The following is a 16,009-nucleotide window of genomic DNA, read 5'->3' on the forward strand; positions in this document are numbered from 1 at the left end:
CTGACACAATGCTCAAGGCAAGAGATAAGGATACAATGGTCCACTGTGTCAAATGCAGCTGTGAGATCTAAAAGAATAAGAACAGCAGAATCCCCAGAGTCAGTAGCTAATAACAGATCGTTGAAAAGTTTTAACAGTGCAGATTCGGTGCTGTGAAGGGCTTTAAAACCAGACTGGGTCAGGGTCCAGTGATCACACTCACTGTCATGTCTGCTTGTCAATCATCATTGTGTGTGTATGAGTATGAGTAGGGTGTGTTTAGATCATGTGCAAAGAACACCAGCTGTTTCAGAATGTGAGAGTGTGTTACAGAGTTCTTATAAGCATTGTTGTTTGGGGGCCTCGATACGCTTCTTTGCCTGGGGCCCCCCAGAATTGCCACTGTCCACGTTAAGTGCGATCACACTGAAAATTATTAAAGAAATTGTTATAAATGGATTCATGTAATGATTGGTCATCTAGCCTACATTAGGCTGTCGAATTTATCCAATATTATAATTAGCCAAATAAGTCTGTGCGCACCTGTCAGGTGCCGGCGTTCTATCCATAATTGTCAGTTGCTTCCAAATGGAGTTAATCTAACGCGTTACTGCTTACTGCCCTCTGACCACTAATTGCTCGTGCATAGAGTGAAATGATGAATAGCCTATGGCTACCATTGCTTTGAGAATACGAACAATTCGAATCCTGGGTAAACACGGAGGCAAAGCCTGAAATCAAACCACTCTTGACACATCCAGAGGCAGTGGGTATATGTGTAAGTAAGAGTAATTAATGAATGAATACAAATCGAACCAAGCTCATTTGGAAACGACCGCAATATGAGAAGACACTGAAGCTACCCAATAAATGAAAACTAATCAAACGAATGACGTATAATCCCTTCATTTTAAGGTCAAGTCCTCCCGTTCTACACTGACACAAGAATAAACCTATCCAAACGCTCATTTCTGGTTCTTGTCAAATTATACGGTCGCCGTTTACCTCTTCCGTGCCCATCTAGAGTTGCGGTCTTCTCACAACTTCTTTCAGTTGATTGGACAGCTCCTACGGTATCCTTAAACATCGAATGGCTATTCCCTGCCTCCTCGCGTCATGGGATTGGTTGAGGCTGTCAAGGAATGTACCTGATTGGATCGAATGCTCCCCATTCATCTACGTTGTACAGGAATGGCAGGAGCGGTTGTGATGCGGTTGGTAACAATGGGAATCGAAGATTAGGAACATCTGGACCGCTTGTGCATTAAACACCGGAGTGCAGGATTGGCTCGTGGAAGCCGCTTCCTAGAAGCTGACCGAAAAACTGACACGGGTAAGTGAATCATTTGAATTTCGGCCAAAACATGTAGCCTGCTTTAGGAGTTTGTGGTGATCTAGCCAGCTAGCTAGTTAGCCACAGTGAATTTTCTTGTAGGAGCTGGAGAGCTAGCTACATTTTTCTCGGAGGAGTAGTGTGAACTGACGGGGACAGCCAATATTGTTGCCTCGGCACTTATGAGCTTTGAACCGAAACAAGCATTTAGCTAGCTACCGAGCTGCGCACAGTACCCTTTTTAAGTAGCCAGCTACCGAGCTGGTGATTCCATGAAGCTAAGTTAAAGTAGTGCTTAGTTAGGTGGAAAGCTAATCATTTAAGGCAAGTGAAACTTGCTGAGCATGCTATGGAGCTCGCCTCAAGCACTGTCGAGGGTAAATGCATCACCCTCTTGACAGATCAACTATTTTCAGTTAGCTAGCTACCGAAGGGAAAATGGTGCATACGTGAGCTAGCTAGCTAGCTACTGCTGGATAAATTCTTTCGCAACGGCATCTAGTAGCCAGCAAACGTTAGATAACTTAAGTCAGAAATTAAACGTATGACCTACAGAACCATTTAGCCAGCTACATTGACACAAACGGGTATTTCAAAGCATATGATCTGAACGGTTGCATTTTCTTAATTTCATGACCTCAGGCTAAACGCTATGAATTCTGGTTCTGCTCGCTCACTGGATAGCTAGCTTGTCTTTTTTTTTCTTGAGTTTTTTTTTTTTTTTTTAAGATAAATATTTTTTCGTTTACGTATTGGCCAGCTAACTGGTCAGGGGTCTTCTACTTGACATTCATCAAGATTACCATGGGACTTAACCAGGCGATGGTTGCGTACGGCAGTCCTATGCTTAAATTTCGCCTCTGCAGTGGGGCTGTACAGATGTTCACAGCAGCTTGTACCCGCAGTGGACTATGGAACTTGTAGTGTATGCTCTTTAAGACGTGAGAATATCCTCTGCAGACTGATCATTGGATGCATGCAGCAAAAAGTGACTGTACAATTGGTCATATGCAGTAGATGATTATGGCACGCTCTCAACAATAGGTTTTTGTTCTTGTCTTTGTACACGTGACCTCTGTCTGCACAGGGTCTCAAGGACGGTGTTATGGCATTAAGTAGACAGGAGTTCTTCCAGGAGCTTGCGGAGGGATGCCTGCTCCCCACAGCACAGCAAGGTCTGGAGCAGGTTTGGCAGCTGCTGGTTATCTGTTTGCTGTGTCGGCTTCTCTGGAGACTAGGTGAGCCCAAGCATTGCATATAAAAGTGATGCAAATCTATAAATAAATGATACCCACACTTTGCATGGTCTGGTTATGTCCATAGTCCTGCCTTCATTTGTCATATGTCAGCTTGCCATCAAATTTAAAAGACTTGGATGCAGAGGCTTGACCTCAGCATCAGTCCGTCTGAAATGGGGCAGGCTTTGGCTTGTCTCTAACGTTAGCGTGCTAACAGTACTGCTGTTCTACACCGCGTCACCAGGTCTCCCGTCCTATGTCAAGCATCTGAGCACAGTCGCCGGGGGCTTCTATTCCCTGTACCTGTTCTTCGAGCTGCACATGGTGTGGGTGGTGCTGCTGAGCCTGCTCTGCTACCTCATCCTCTTCCTGTGCCGGCACTCTCACAGCCGCGGGACCTTCCTGTCCGTCACCATACTCATCTACCTGCTCATGGGGTAGGCTCTGCAGCTGGGGGCAGGGGGGGGGGGGGGGGGCATAGTGTCATCCTGCAGGTGCCTGAATTTTGGAAAAGTGCTAATGAGTCACAGGGGCAATCTCGTTTTAGTTACATTTTTATATACACATTCATATATGCATTAAAGGATTATATATGGATACTGTGCATAGGCCGTAGATATAGAGATGTAAGTACCATTCACTGAGGTTAAGTGAGTTATTCTACAAACGCTGGACTGATTATGAAAACACGTGAATTTTTTCTCCAAGAAAGAAAACTATTGCATTATTGACTGTGGTATAAAGATGACATAATAATGCAATAAAAGAATCATCAACATGTATATTTATGTAAAATAAAGGAAAAGGGGTAGGGGTTAGCATGGTGCTCTGCAGCCCTAAGAAAAGAGTGAAAATAGGAACAACCGGCAATGCCTGGGGAAAGTGTCAGACTTATATTATTTCTCACCTGAAGCTTTAAAACATTTGCTTCCCACTGGGATAAATTCGCCCTGCTGAAAGTCCTGCTCTGATCTTTGGATTTTTTTCCCCCACAATTTAATTTCAGAGAACTGCATATGATGGACACTACCACCTGGCATAAAATGAGAGGTGAGATACTGTATACCCTTTCAGGGTCACTCACTTCAGTATTTTCTCTTGGAATATCTTTGGATATGGATGCTTTGGCAGGGATGTTACACGAATAAATCATTAGTGCTTGCTGTTGGAAGAATGTTACATGAGAGGTTTAATACTGAGAATTGACCCTCTGAGAGTCAGCCCTTTTGGGCTCTTCATTTTCACTGTAATTCATTATGTGTTACATTACATGGCATTCCATTACATTGCCTTACATTTATTTAGCAGACACACTTATCCAGAGCAATTTCCAGCACAAGAGAACAGAAGTATATCCATTGAAGCTGAATGAGCAACAGAGTTAGACCAAGCCATATCTAGCAGAGTGTTCAAGATCAGGATTGGCATGGCACTAGATACCTAACAGACCATGAGCATAAGGATCAACTCAGATGGGTTGAATTACTGCTTACTGTTGGAACTACATAAGAACATAATTACGAGAACCCTCGTTACACTTACGTACTGATGTTCTTCCAATAGCACACAGTAATTACTAAAAGGTTCCTGGTCTCCTAGGGAGGTGACAGAATGATTTAAGCTTAGAATGAGGACTCTCTTGACTTGATTTCAAATCTTGGATTTAACATCCCTATTGTGAATATGTTAATACCAGTGCTGTAGCCTGTATGATAAGCTTCACATTCCCATTGGTGTCTCTGCTTATCAAAGGCTCTCAGATGGTGGTGGCCATGAAGGCGATCTCCCTGGCCTTTGACTTGGACAGAGGCGTGGTGCCCACTGTACCATCCCCTGTGGAGTTCATGGGGTACATTTACTTTGTGGGTACGGTCATCTTCGGCCCATGGATCAGCTTCAACAGCTACAAAGAGGCCATCGAGAGCCGAAAGCTGGTGAGCCCAGGATTCCAAACGCCCACTGCACACCTATGTATGTGGTGATACAGCAGTGAGGTCACATGATTCTAGGGTTTTCCTGAGCTTCTGAGCCATTTTCTCACAGCAACTGCTTTGATGAAAGCAATGGAACAAAGCTTACCCATCTTCAATTCAACAAAGAAACCCTTGCAGGTTCTCCGTTTTTATCGTTAATAAAGTCCATTACTGTAGATATGTCTTTTTTACATTGCCATAACGATATCTGATGACAGCTTGAGAATGCAGATTGGCAACCTGTTTCTGTTATATTAGTGAAATGTTTAAGATGGGGAAAAAATACTAAAACACTTTCGAAATGTAACAAAGTTTTATTTTGTGCATGGTTTGATGAGCTTAGTGTCTTATTTCTCCTTAACATCAGTTTCTAATTTCTGTTATAAGTAGCACGTTTGATAGACTCTCATAGTAAGGCTGTACATGGCACCTTAAACAAGAAATATTAGTCCATCAGGTGGGACACACCTAATGTGAAGTGACAGAAAAAAATGAAATGTTCAACATTCTGTGCCACAGAGTGAGTGTTTCTTTTAGCTAGCATTTATGTACCACTGCAGTCAACAAGAGCTCATAAATGCTTTAAATTGCTATTCAACGTCCGTGTGTTTCTTTGTTAATATTCACAGAGCAGGCAAGCATTCATTATTGATATTCGTTTGAGCACTCCAGTGTGGGCACAGCTTTTGAAAACAGAGGCCTAAGGGAGTTTGTGCTTTAGTGCCAAAGAATACGAGTGTCAGCTCAGGCAGTGAAGGCCCGCGGTTGTTTCCCCAGAGCTTCTCCTGGTTGTTGAAGGTGTGTGCCAGCTGGGTCAAGTGCCAGGTGTGCCTGGTCATCTCCAACTGCATCGCACCCTATCTCTTCCCCTACATCATCCCTATCTACGGGGACAGGCTGCTGCGCAAGTAAGTGCCAGTCCCAGTGCTCCTCTGCAGAGCAGGGTGCTGGAGAGAAGGCTGGAACAGTGGTTGCTGGGGCAGGCTGTTAGGCACATCTGCATTGTGAGGAAGCATTTCTGAATTGCCCTGCACAATGTCACAGTGCGCTGGCGTAGGAAAGGGAAGATAAGCTAGGCTGGTTTTGTGACAAGTTAGCCTCTATGTGGTATCTGCTCTTACTTTCCCAATTCTCCTGTGTGATCGGTTTCTTTTCTGCTTTCTTCGTGCCTGCTTGGCCTCAGCAAAAAGAAACGGAAAAACAGGTAATCCTTCACAGCGCAGTTAACCCATGCTGTTTCCCGAGCCGTTTCCCTGTCCACGTCACAGTCCCCCCCTCTCATTCCACATGATTTCAGTACCACGGAGCAGACAGGATCTCTAATCCAATCAGGTAGCTGGAGTAAACCTTTGAGCCACGCAACTGTCACCGTCTGAAACGGTGATCCACAGTGGTGGTCCTTTTTTGTAGTTATAGGTCTTATTTGAACTTTATTTAAAATATCCAATGTCATGTCTGGAACTGAAAAAAAATTTTTGGAACTACTTTATTGCTTATCCAGAGATGTTTGATGCAGAGATGAGTGTGGGTAGTTGCCATGCATATTAATTAAAAATTAATTAGTAATAGTTAGCGATTGAGCTAGCTGTAACTACTTTTCTTGCTTAGGGCTATGAGGTATTTTGCTCAGAATCCTATTCAACACAGTTAATTAAATTTAACTGGCGATGCATGAAACATTCGGAAATGATAAACTACAATGTAACAATTAAACTTGTTTGGCCTCCCATTCAGATGCCCGGAGGAATTGATTTGTTTACTCTACCAAACCTCTCTTTTGCTTGACTGGTATCAAATTGTGTCCATCAAATCGTATCGTTCTGCATAAGCACATTTTGTCATGCTTTGTCTGTCACCCTCTGCCCTCTAACAGAAGGCAGTGGAGATGTGATGACTTAGTCCTGGGTGACAGTTTGCATTGATTGTCAAGAAAGCCTCTCAGTATTGTTTGCCAATGAAAGATGAACAGGCATGAGCAGAAGTCCAGTAAAACTGGCCTGAACTTGGCATACATACAGGCGATCATTTTAGCACATGTTGACCTCCCCAATTTCTCTTTCAATTTCTGCTTCACAGAGGCACCATAGCAAGGTATGCTTTCCTTTTCTTTTTATTGTCATTTCTATGAATGAGGATTTGGAGTGAAGTGCAGTCCTTTCAGTGTGTTTCCTCATTTAGCTGGTATGTCTTGCCAGCTTTTAACTGCTATTGTTGTGGGAGATCATTGTGAAGTCATTGTGTCATCAGTGTGTTTGCTTTGAGGAGGTCGTTGTATCCCCTAGTAACAGGAGTTATTCTCTAAATGCTCTCCGTCTCCTCTCCTGTTTGGGTGCAGGTGGCTCCATGCCTATGAGAATGCCGTGTCCTTCCACTTCAGCAACTACTTCGTTAGCTACCTGAGCGAGACCACCAACACGCTGGCTGGAGCGGGCTTCACTGAGGAGAAGGACAATGTCAAGTGGTCAGTTCAAACACAGCAAGTTTGCGCAAACAAACGTGTGTCAGTTCAGACATTGTGTGCACGTTTGTTTTTGTCTTTGTGTGTCAGATCAAACAGAGTGTGAGTTTACCCTCCCCATCTGCTATGTCTCTTTTCTTTCTGTTTCTTTGGACGTATGTGCCCATGTCCTTGTGTGAGAATGCACTCTGTTAAGCAGTAAACATATCTGACTGTCTCCAGGGATATGACCGTAGCCAGGCCACTCAACGTGGAGTTTCCCAGGTCCATGGTGGAGGTTGTGACCTCATGGAATCTACCCATGTCTCGTTGGCTCAACACCTGTAAGGGCTATGTAAACTGGGTTTTTTTTCAGAAGTGTCCATTCAGCGTGGCCATGTTTTAGCTTAGAAGAAAATCCTAGGGCTTTTCATTGGCTCAGTTCTATTTGATTTATTGACTTTCTCAGTGCAACTTGCAGTGGAGAATCCTGTTACGAGCACAAACTGAGGAGTAGGGGTAGAGAGGAAAAGAAGTTTTATGTAGCCAAGCAACTGAAGAAATTTATTAGGTCGGGACAGACTGAGGAGCCTGGTTTTGGAATTTAGTGAGGACACCAGGCTAAAGACTTGGCAAGAAGTGCCAAGGGAATTAATGGCCGAAGGCAGAGAGGGCTGAGGACCTGTACTTAATGTTTAGTCTAATAGACAGAAACTACAACAGAGCAGTTTCCTTATCACAAGAGCACTTAAAAACACACCTCTCCTTCCAATAAATGCCATGTGATCTTTAATTACTGTAGCCAGACGAGATCTGTGCTTAATGTCTTCTCTAAAAAAAAAAACAGTTTCTCGATCAATAAAACACTTATCAGTTTCCCCGGTTTCATAATGGTAATGCTTTACAGTGTGTAGCTTACGGTAGTTTGAACATGTTAAAAATACTTTGCTGTTAAAGCATGTTTTTTAAAATGTATGCTTTGCTGAATTTTATTTTTTTTGACAGCTTATTGCAAGTCTCAGCAAAAAAAGAATTTCTCAGTCAGTAGGTTTGCATCCCCATGTGTAGTGTGTCATGACTTGGTGTGGACAGACTTGCAGTTCTGCACAGTTGCTCATTTAACAGAAGGAAGAGGGGTTTACAGATGTACCCGTAGTTTATTTTTTTATCCCTTAAGCCTGCTAATTGCTGTTTTATATTGCACAGATGTTTTCAAAAGTGCTCTCAAACTTGGAACCTTTCCTGCCATCCTGGTGACTTACACAGCCAGCGCCCTTTTGCATGTGAGTATGCTTCTTGTGTGGGCTTGTGTTCTTGTGAGGACTGTTTCATCGTAGTTGATGTGCTCTGATGTGCTTTGATGATCTCAAACACGTCTCTTTCCTGCAGGGCCTCAGCTTCCATCTCGGGGCTGTGCTTCTGTCTCTGGGATTCATCACCTATGTGGAGCATGGTGAGAGTCTGTAGCCTCATTTATCATTCAGTTTCCACTCTGGCCATCTTTATCTGTAATCTTGAGATTCCTCTGTTGGTTAGGTCTCGAACAATCCTATAATGTGTTAAAGCCTTTGCACACCAAGTCCGTTTTTTTTCGTATGCGTTTTTTTAATCCGTCATCCTATAAAAAAAAGTTATGCACAGAAACCTTGCACGCTGAGTCCGATGCGTTTTATTATTCTATTCGTTGCGAAAATTCGCAGTACGAGACAAAATGGAGTCGAGGAATCAGCGAGGATGATTTTGAAAAAGAAAATATTGGGTCCATCCAATTCTGAGAATGCGTCAAGAGGAAGGAGAGTTCACCTGCTGATAAAGGCGCTGCGGAATTATCCCGATCATTTCCAGGTCTATTTCAGGATGTCACTGGTCCAGTTTGATACACTGCTAGCAATACTGGAACCACATATTAAAAAGAAGACCACCAATTTCCGCCATCCAATTTATCCTGAACAGTGGCTGGCAGTATGTCTAAGGTAGGGACACACACACACACACACACACTCTTCATGAGTTTAATAGGCAATCCAAATTGTGCCATCGGAAAGGTGCGCGCTAGGTGATCAGCCTTTTCGACTGGATCCGGGGATATTCAGGGCACAGCCTCAAAACGCTGCAACATATAATATCATGGTCAATAGTTGTCCTGTGACCAGCCTGTTTATCACACTTTTATGCCAGAGCTGATAGTATTTGGCTTTTGACGGATGCGGAAAAAAAAAACACAGAAAATCGAACCTGTTCCGAAAACTTTAATGATGGACGAAAGTTTCGGAGTCGGTGTGTAAACATGATTGACACAACGGGAGATCGTATTTTTTTTAAACGTGCGACGATTTTAGATGAAAAATACGAACTTGGTGTGCAAAGGCCTTTACCTTTAGAAACCCTGTCAAGTTTCACCAGCCGTCTCTAACTTTGAAGCAAAACTTTCCGGTGTGATACTCCACTCTCATCAGCCGGTTGTCTGCAAATGTCTGCACCACACTCAGATTTTTGCAGATTGTCCCTGCACCAGTAATAGCAAAGGATAGTTTTTGTATCCTAGGCCATTCGTTTTTTTCAGTACTTTGACTTTTGTAATGTCAACATTTATTCTAGTTTTGCGAAAGAGGTTATCCGCTATCTTCAGTGCCTGTATCCTGTCAAAGAGATGTCCACCAGATTGCAGTCATCAGAATAAGAAGGTTTGGTTTAACTTCACCCTTCTGTTGGTCTCATTTTGTCTTTGCTGGTCTGGAGCTTTGCGATATTTGATTATGTTATTTCACCATATTTCTTCACTGTTGTTCCTGGTTGCTTTAAAAGAATCTCCTCACTGTGGCTGCCATATATGCTCCTAACTGTCTTACCCCTCTGTGTAGAATCTATGGGTGTATGGGATCAACATTGCTTTCAGTGCTCTAGCCATCTTCCACCTGGCATACCTGGGCTCTTTGTTCGATGCTCATGTGGATAACATGGACGAGGATGAGGTGAGACTGGGCACAGCCATGCCCATTCACTTCCCCATTCCAGCTGATACAGGGCCCGCTCCAACAGAGCCGGGCAAGAGGGGTTACCTTTAACAGGAGACTCAATTTGTCCAACCATTTGGTTGCCAAAACTCGGGTTGCCAATCTGAAGATGGGTATCCCACAAGAACAGAAGTTTAATGATGAGAGCAGGCCATTCAGCCCAGCTAGGCTTCATCATGTAGTCTGTAGTGTATCTATGACTGTATCAAGCCTAGTCTTGAACACTCAAGCTTTCACTACAGATTCTGACAAGCTATTAAATCTGTTCATAAGTCTCTGAGAGATTTAGAATAGATTAGATTAAGTGTCTTGAGTCTCCCTGTATAACATACTGTATATTTGATGCCTGGAACCAGTCTTGCTGCCTTTTTCTGTATTTTTTCGAGAGCCCCTATGTCCTTCCATCATTGGACACAATTACAAAGGCATTATATGACATTAATACAACCTCCTTTGATTTGTAATCAATAATTTTTGCTGTGTGTCTTTAACACCCTTGTTAACATCCCTCCGAAATGTCTTCCCCCCCCTCCAGGGTTATGTGGCCAATCACACCATTCAGAAGTGGACGGAGCTGAGCTGGGCCAGCCATTGGGTGATGTTCGGCTGCTGGGTGTTTTACCGCCTCATTCGCTGAGGGCAGTGCAGGTGAAGAGAGAGGGAGAAGGGAGAGCAATAAAATCCAACCAGTTGAAGAAAGAATTAACAGAGGCACCTATTGTCAGGGCAGGACTGGTCGACTCCTTCGCCTCCACGAATTTCTAACTTAGCGGATTGAAGAGTTTAATTCCCCCTCCACTTTCAGTGCTCAGGACAGCCAAGATTCAGAATCTGGGTACCTGACTTCATTTGCTCGAGCCAAAATTGTATGGATTTCCCCTCTACGAGGGCTTGTGGCCACCACTGTTTATTTTTCCTTGTGAAGTAATGAAATGGCATAAATACTCTCAGCACTGTTTAAACTCTGATCACATCCTGTTACGGGAGGGGCATAGCTTTGCACATGGTCCACACTGCACTTCACAATCGATACTCCTCAAAGTGATGGCCGTTAGCCTCCTCCATTAGCTTATATAGAGCTGCTTACCTATTTCAGGGTCATATTTTGCACTGAGCCCACATTAGGCTGAATGGCATATATTACCCATGTCTTCACCTAGATATTTTCTTCCTATTCCTTTCTGTCGGATCTTACTATGTATGTGGTTGTTTTGAGAAGAGCTTGCACTTAGCATAGAAAATGGTCCATGGCAGAGAACAGGATTACTGGTAAGAACTGGAGGACTCCTATAGACTGAAGAAAGACACTCCTTTCCAACACCGTCACCTTGAAAAACATATGGTGTTAGAGCCTGACCCTGAGTCAGAGCAAACGTTTTTTGTTAAATGCTTGGGGTTAGGATTGGGATGTGGGCAAGCTAATCTTGGATCTGTTGTCAAGAACAGAAAGCACCTGGCACAAAAAAAAGTGTTGGCCTCTGCAAAGAAGGCTGTTTGCTCCTTCAGTTGACCTACTGAAGGAGTGGGATGAATCGCGAGATCTGCCAAAAAATATAGACACAAATTCCTGAATGCCGCTTGAAAGAATATCTCCGTTTTCTCTCTTTTCGCTTGATTAGTCTTATAAACATGAACATGGTCCAAATGTTCACCCTTGCCTTTTTCTTAATAACACTAACTCAACCAATAATGCACATCAGCGCCAGAGCTGAGAAAGTGGATAGATTATACAGGTAGCACAATCATGGTTTCCACGCTTTCCCACACGTGTATTTATTATCCTGCTGGTGACGCAACAGTTTGTGACATCGGCCAGTGAGGGAATGATGGGATTTTTTTTCCTCTTTGCCAAATTGACTCTTACTCAGTAGTCTTTGAACTTTGTACTGTTTTCATTGATTTACTTAAACTTTTGTTATTTCTTGGCATTGAGAAGAAGCTTTGGGTCGGTCTCGCGAAGGCACTCCATGTAACATGGATAGGTTGTCATTGTTGTCTCACTCAAGCTTATAGTTCAGGTGTTTGTTTTGTTTTTTCATACTTTTAAGTAAGCATAACCTTTCACTGAATAATGAGCTTCTCCGGTCATGCCTGTTGGATGGTTCTGATTGTTTGCCAATTTATTGTATGTGTAGATGGGCTTTTTAAAAGCCACATAAAAAAATCCCATAGGAACAACCACAGGTAGAATGCGAGCTATCAGTCAGTTCTGTTATACATTTATTCAGTTCTGTAAATTGATGGTTCTTTTAATGTAGTCCTCTTCAAGTTGTACCGTAGATCTTTAAGCGACTGATGGTTCTACTGGTTTGACTGTTCATGTTTAGATTGCATCCCCCAGTGATATTTTTTCCCTGTTGATGTGTGATTTGCTATTCCTTGTTTTAACCATCCAGAGAGCAATTATGCTCTACTTATTTTCCTTGCTTCCTCCACCCACATAAAATCCAAACCATTGCCTGATTATGTTATTGCTGTTAAGTTGGAGATCTGTGTTTTTATTAAATTTTCTATGAAATATTTTTAATCCTTTCAGTGTGTTATGGGAATATTCACATGTGGGGTGTGTGTGCAACAATATATGTGCTAGCTCTCAGTTTCCAGAAAGGAACCATTTACTATTAGGCTTCTCTGTAATGCAGATAAAAGGTTCCAGTGAAAGAGCCTGATGGATCAGCAAGTGTGCACAGTCTATGCCACTCATCTGACTTTGTTCAGAACTTTCAAGAAACAGTGCACTGCTGATGGTGCCCATCTGAGTGGCTTTTCGAAATCCCAGGTTGTGCAAATGCAAGTCCAAGCAACACCGAGACTATTAGTGCTGTAGGAAAATTTTTATTTACAAGAATCGTTTGGGACCGTCACTCGGTCAATCAAAAGGGGCGGAGTCAAGTATTAGGCGATAAGGTGGGGCGGGGCATGGGGCATGGGGGTCCTCTGAGCTCAGAGCACTGGCATGGCTTAGACGACTAATATCAATTAACAAGCAGTAGCGACTTGAGCCAACAGTGAGGGGAGAGGCCGGGATTGTTCCAGGAGGGCGGACAACAAGTCGCTTGCAAGACTCGCGGAGACTTCGGGCCACTGTCTACTGCGGGGACACTCGATTGGATGCGTCGATTGCCTGGGAGGGGAAGGGGGCATGGGCAGCCGGAGACAGTCTTCATCCCTGTCTACCGCGAGGACCCCCGCGTTTGCGGCGACAGGAACCCAGAAGCGTTTCCAGAGCCATCTTCACAAACGCCTGGAAGTTATTGCTTCTCTCCCTTCGGCTGTCCTGCGAGGGAAGGCACACAGACAGATACCTTCACTGGAAACACAAGGCTACTCACGTCAGTGTCTCTTCTCCCTTACATTGCTGGCACTGCACAGTTTGGTCACGTTCGCCTTGGGCAGGGGCTCCTCCGTGGCCTATAGCCCATAAAGGCATTCCTTCTGAATAGCCCATAGCTTACACATCGCTAGACTAGTCTATGCTGTGTCATTAGTGGACTATGACCAGGAGTCCTGCCCTGGTAAGATTTAACTGGCCTTGTCCTACTGCAGTAGGCTGGAATTACATCAGCCAAGGTCCCTTGACTTAATGCTGTATCACTGGCCACTAGCAACTTGTCATACATCAGTCACTGGGTTGTCACCAGTTAGATGTGCTTGTCGTCCTGTACTTCTGATTTAGTTTAATTGTTTGGTTATTATAAGTATTTAAATGATATATTCTGCACCCCAAATTATATATATTTTTGTCTTAAAAGACAATTCCTTTCTGAATATGTAAAATGAGTCACAACCTGTGCAAAGTAATCGTAGGTTTAAATGCATAATATTTTTGAGGTACAGCAAATGTATTATGCACATTATGTACTGTATTATGTGGAGAGAATTTCACATGGATAGAATAATGGTAAGGATTGACCAGTTAGTTTTGGGTCAGACATTGATGCTGCCACCTTCAAAGGCTTTGAATACGGTTTAAAAAAAAGCTCGGGGATGTACGATGTGAGGACTTAAGCATCACATCAAGGTCAAGTACAGATAATGATTGCATGTTTTACAATGAAATGTTAATGTCTGGGAAAATGTTTCTCAATTTCCTCTCGGCCCATGAGCGGTTTCGTGTGAGTTTCATGTCAGATGCTTACCTCCTTGCTTTTTGTTATCATCTCCTTTCTGATCACCTTTCTTCGGTTGATCCTTCGGGCTCTGAGGCTGCTACAGTTAAAAAAAAAAAAAAAAAAAAAGGTTAAATTTGGCAGAATTCTCCTCAGGTAGTCCATAGACAAAAACTGTTGTGAATATTTTCTGAACACATGTAATCACAGATGTTTAATTTACACGGGAACTGGCACTGCAAAACCTCGAATCCGGGTTTTGATCGTTTAATTCACTGTAACCTAAGTTAACAATATTCTCAGTTGTCCAGCAGTTTACACATTTGGGTGCTACAAAATTTACCTTGGTGGCGGATTTCTTGTCCGATTTATTACCTGAAAAAGACGGGATAAAATCAAATAAATGCGCTTACTCATCGTATAAAGAGGCAACGCAAAAATCCATTTACACCAATTTTTCACTTTCACATTGAAACTGAGAAATTACATCAGCTCGAGTGTCTCCCTAACAAAGTATTTTGTATATGTTACAAAGGTACACAAGCACGTGCTCTCTAATAGTACAGTGAACTGAAAATTGGTTGGAGGTAAAACAGTATATGGAGTTGAAAATGTATTTCTTCGCTTCAGTCATTTCCAGGAAATTGCTAGCATTCTGTAGCAATGAATTGACTATTCAACTGACATTTTAGTTTGCCTTTTCTACTTGTTCCTCAAAATAGCACAGTCTATTCTGTCACATTAATATATTGGACTAATAACATTTGCGCAAAAACATTATGTTTGATTATGGAAGGGTGATTTCAAAAGCTAACGTGGTCACTTAGACAAATAAACTCCCATGTGTTGAAAACTCCCGGTATCAAGACACCACCTGTATGAACCATACCTTTCGTTCCTGGCATTTTGGCTGCGCTCCAAAGTCCTTGCGTCTTTTTTAGAAATGCAGTGCAAAGTGTCGTCTGCAACCGGCATTTATGGCTCCGGTTGATGAATACTGGCGTCACTGGGGCCCCTTCGCGAAAGAGCGACTGGAACAAGCAAAGAGCCCAGTCAGCTGTGTAACCGCACTGCCATCCCGCGGACCTTTGCTGAGCTCAGGCTAAACGGGCCAGCGTGCGCCCCAAACGCGATAATCCTTTTATTGTCCTGTGTTCTGATGCAGCCCCGCGTTTTGTCCCTAACAATAAGAAAGCATACAGTGCTATATTTCCCCATCCTTAACTGCAATACATACCTTAGACATAATACAGACATAGCTCAGTTAAAGTACAGTCTTATTATGTCACACATTTGCGATAGGCTGTATTTATATTTATGTCACAAACGACTGTATTCATCAGGCATGTTAAGTTGCATTTATTAAACTAGTGAATGAAATAATAAATCATTAATATGTAATGAAAATACATGCCACCCATTAGGCTACAGATGTTGTAATGATAATGTATTCTCTGTATGGGTAATCTTAAACAGTTTAGCATCTGTCAGGGTAAGGGAAGTCTAATTATGACAATAATAAAAATGGTACCTTAACATTAAAACTCCATTAATTCATCTATTAATTGCTTTCCATAAAATAATGATTTTCACATAGAATATATTTAATAAACAAAAGTCATTAAATGTAGTCATACTGAATTTATTCTCAAGCCCCCAGATATGGTTCATACTGCAGAGGAGCTGTAGATTTACTTCTACAGGCATTTGAGCTGTCATGGGCCTTTAGCACATTCAGGATGGCATGGTAATAAGCAAAATAAAGCTTTCTTTACTTAATTGCAGTTGTAGCGCTCCATCTTCCAAAAGCTTTAATATTAGGCATTTCTTGAATTTCTCTTATCTCATTGATCATGGTTTTACACCTGGCTGCAAAGTGCAGTGGCACAAGAAGTAATTTTCCAATTTTCGATTAACTTTTCCATT

General features: G+C 42.6%; 1 protein-coding gene across 1 annotated transcript; it reads left to right on the forward strand.

Annotated features, from left to right (window-relative positions):
- Positions 1 to 1,173: 1,173 nt before the first annotated feature.
- On the forward strand, positions 1,174 to 11,755 carry LOC118779274 (protein-serine O-palmitoleoyltransferase porcupine-like). Its single transcript, XM_036531306.1, has 15 exons — positions 1,174 to 1,312; positions 2,400 to 2,550; positions 2,795 to 2,987; positions 3,557 to 3,600; positions 4,303 to 4,484; positions 5,301 to 5,431; positions 5,707 to 5,727; positions 6,600 to 6,614; positions 6,859 to 6,984; positions 7,204 to 7,304; positions 8,167 to 8,243; positions 8,350 to 8,413; positions 9,559 to 9,644; positions 9,822 to 9,932; positions 10,510 to 11,755. Exons 2-15 carry the CDS (start codon positions 2,418 to 2,420, stop codon positions 10,609 to 10,611), a joined length of 1,386 nt encoding a protein of 461 aa, XP_036387199.1. The 5' UTR covers positions 1,174 to 1,312; positions 2,400 to 2,417; the 3' UTR covers positions 10,612 to 11,755.
- Positions 11,756 to 16,009: the final 4,254 nt, after the last annotated feature.

The sequence above is a fragment of the Megalops cyprinoides genome, chromosome 6 (genome assembly GCF_013368585.1).
Source record: "Megalops cyprinoides isolate fMegCyp1 chromosome 6, fMegCyp1.pri, whole genome shotgun sequence".
NCBI classification, from domain to species: Eukaryota; Metazoa; Chordata; class Actinopteri; order Elopiformes; family Megalopidae; genus Megalops; species Megalops cyprinoides.

Excerpts from the sequence above, each read along its gene's own strand:
- LOC118779274 (XM_036531306.1), top strand. The coding sequence starts at position 2,418 with ATGGCATTAAGTAGACAGGAGTTCTTCCAGGAGCTTGCGGAGGGATGC. Across the intron at positions 4,485-5,300 it reads CCATCGAGAGCCGAAAGCTG|AGCTTCTCCTGGTTGTTGAA; the intron begins GTGAGCCCAGGA and ends TTGTTTCCCCAG. Across the intron at positions 9,645-9,821 it reads GCAGTCATCAGAATAAGAAG|AATCTATGGGTGTATGGGAT; the intron begins GTTTGGTTTAAC and ends CCCTCTGTGTAG.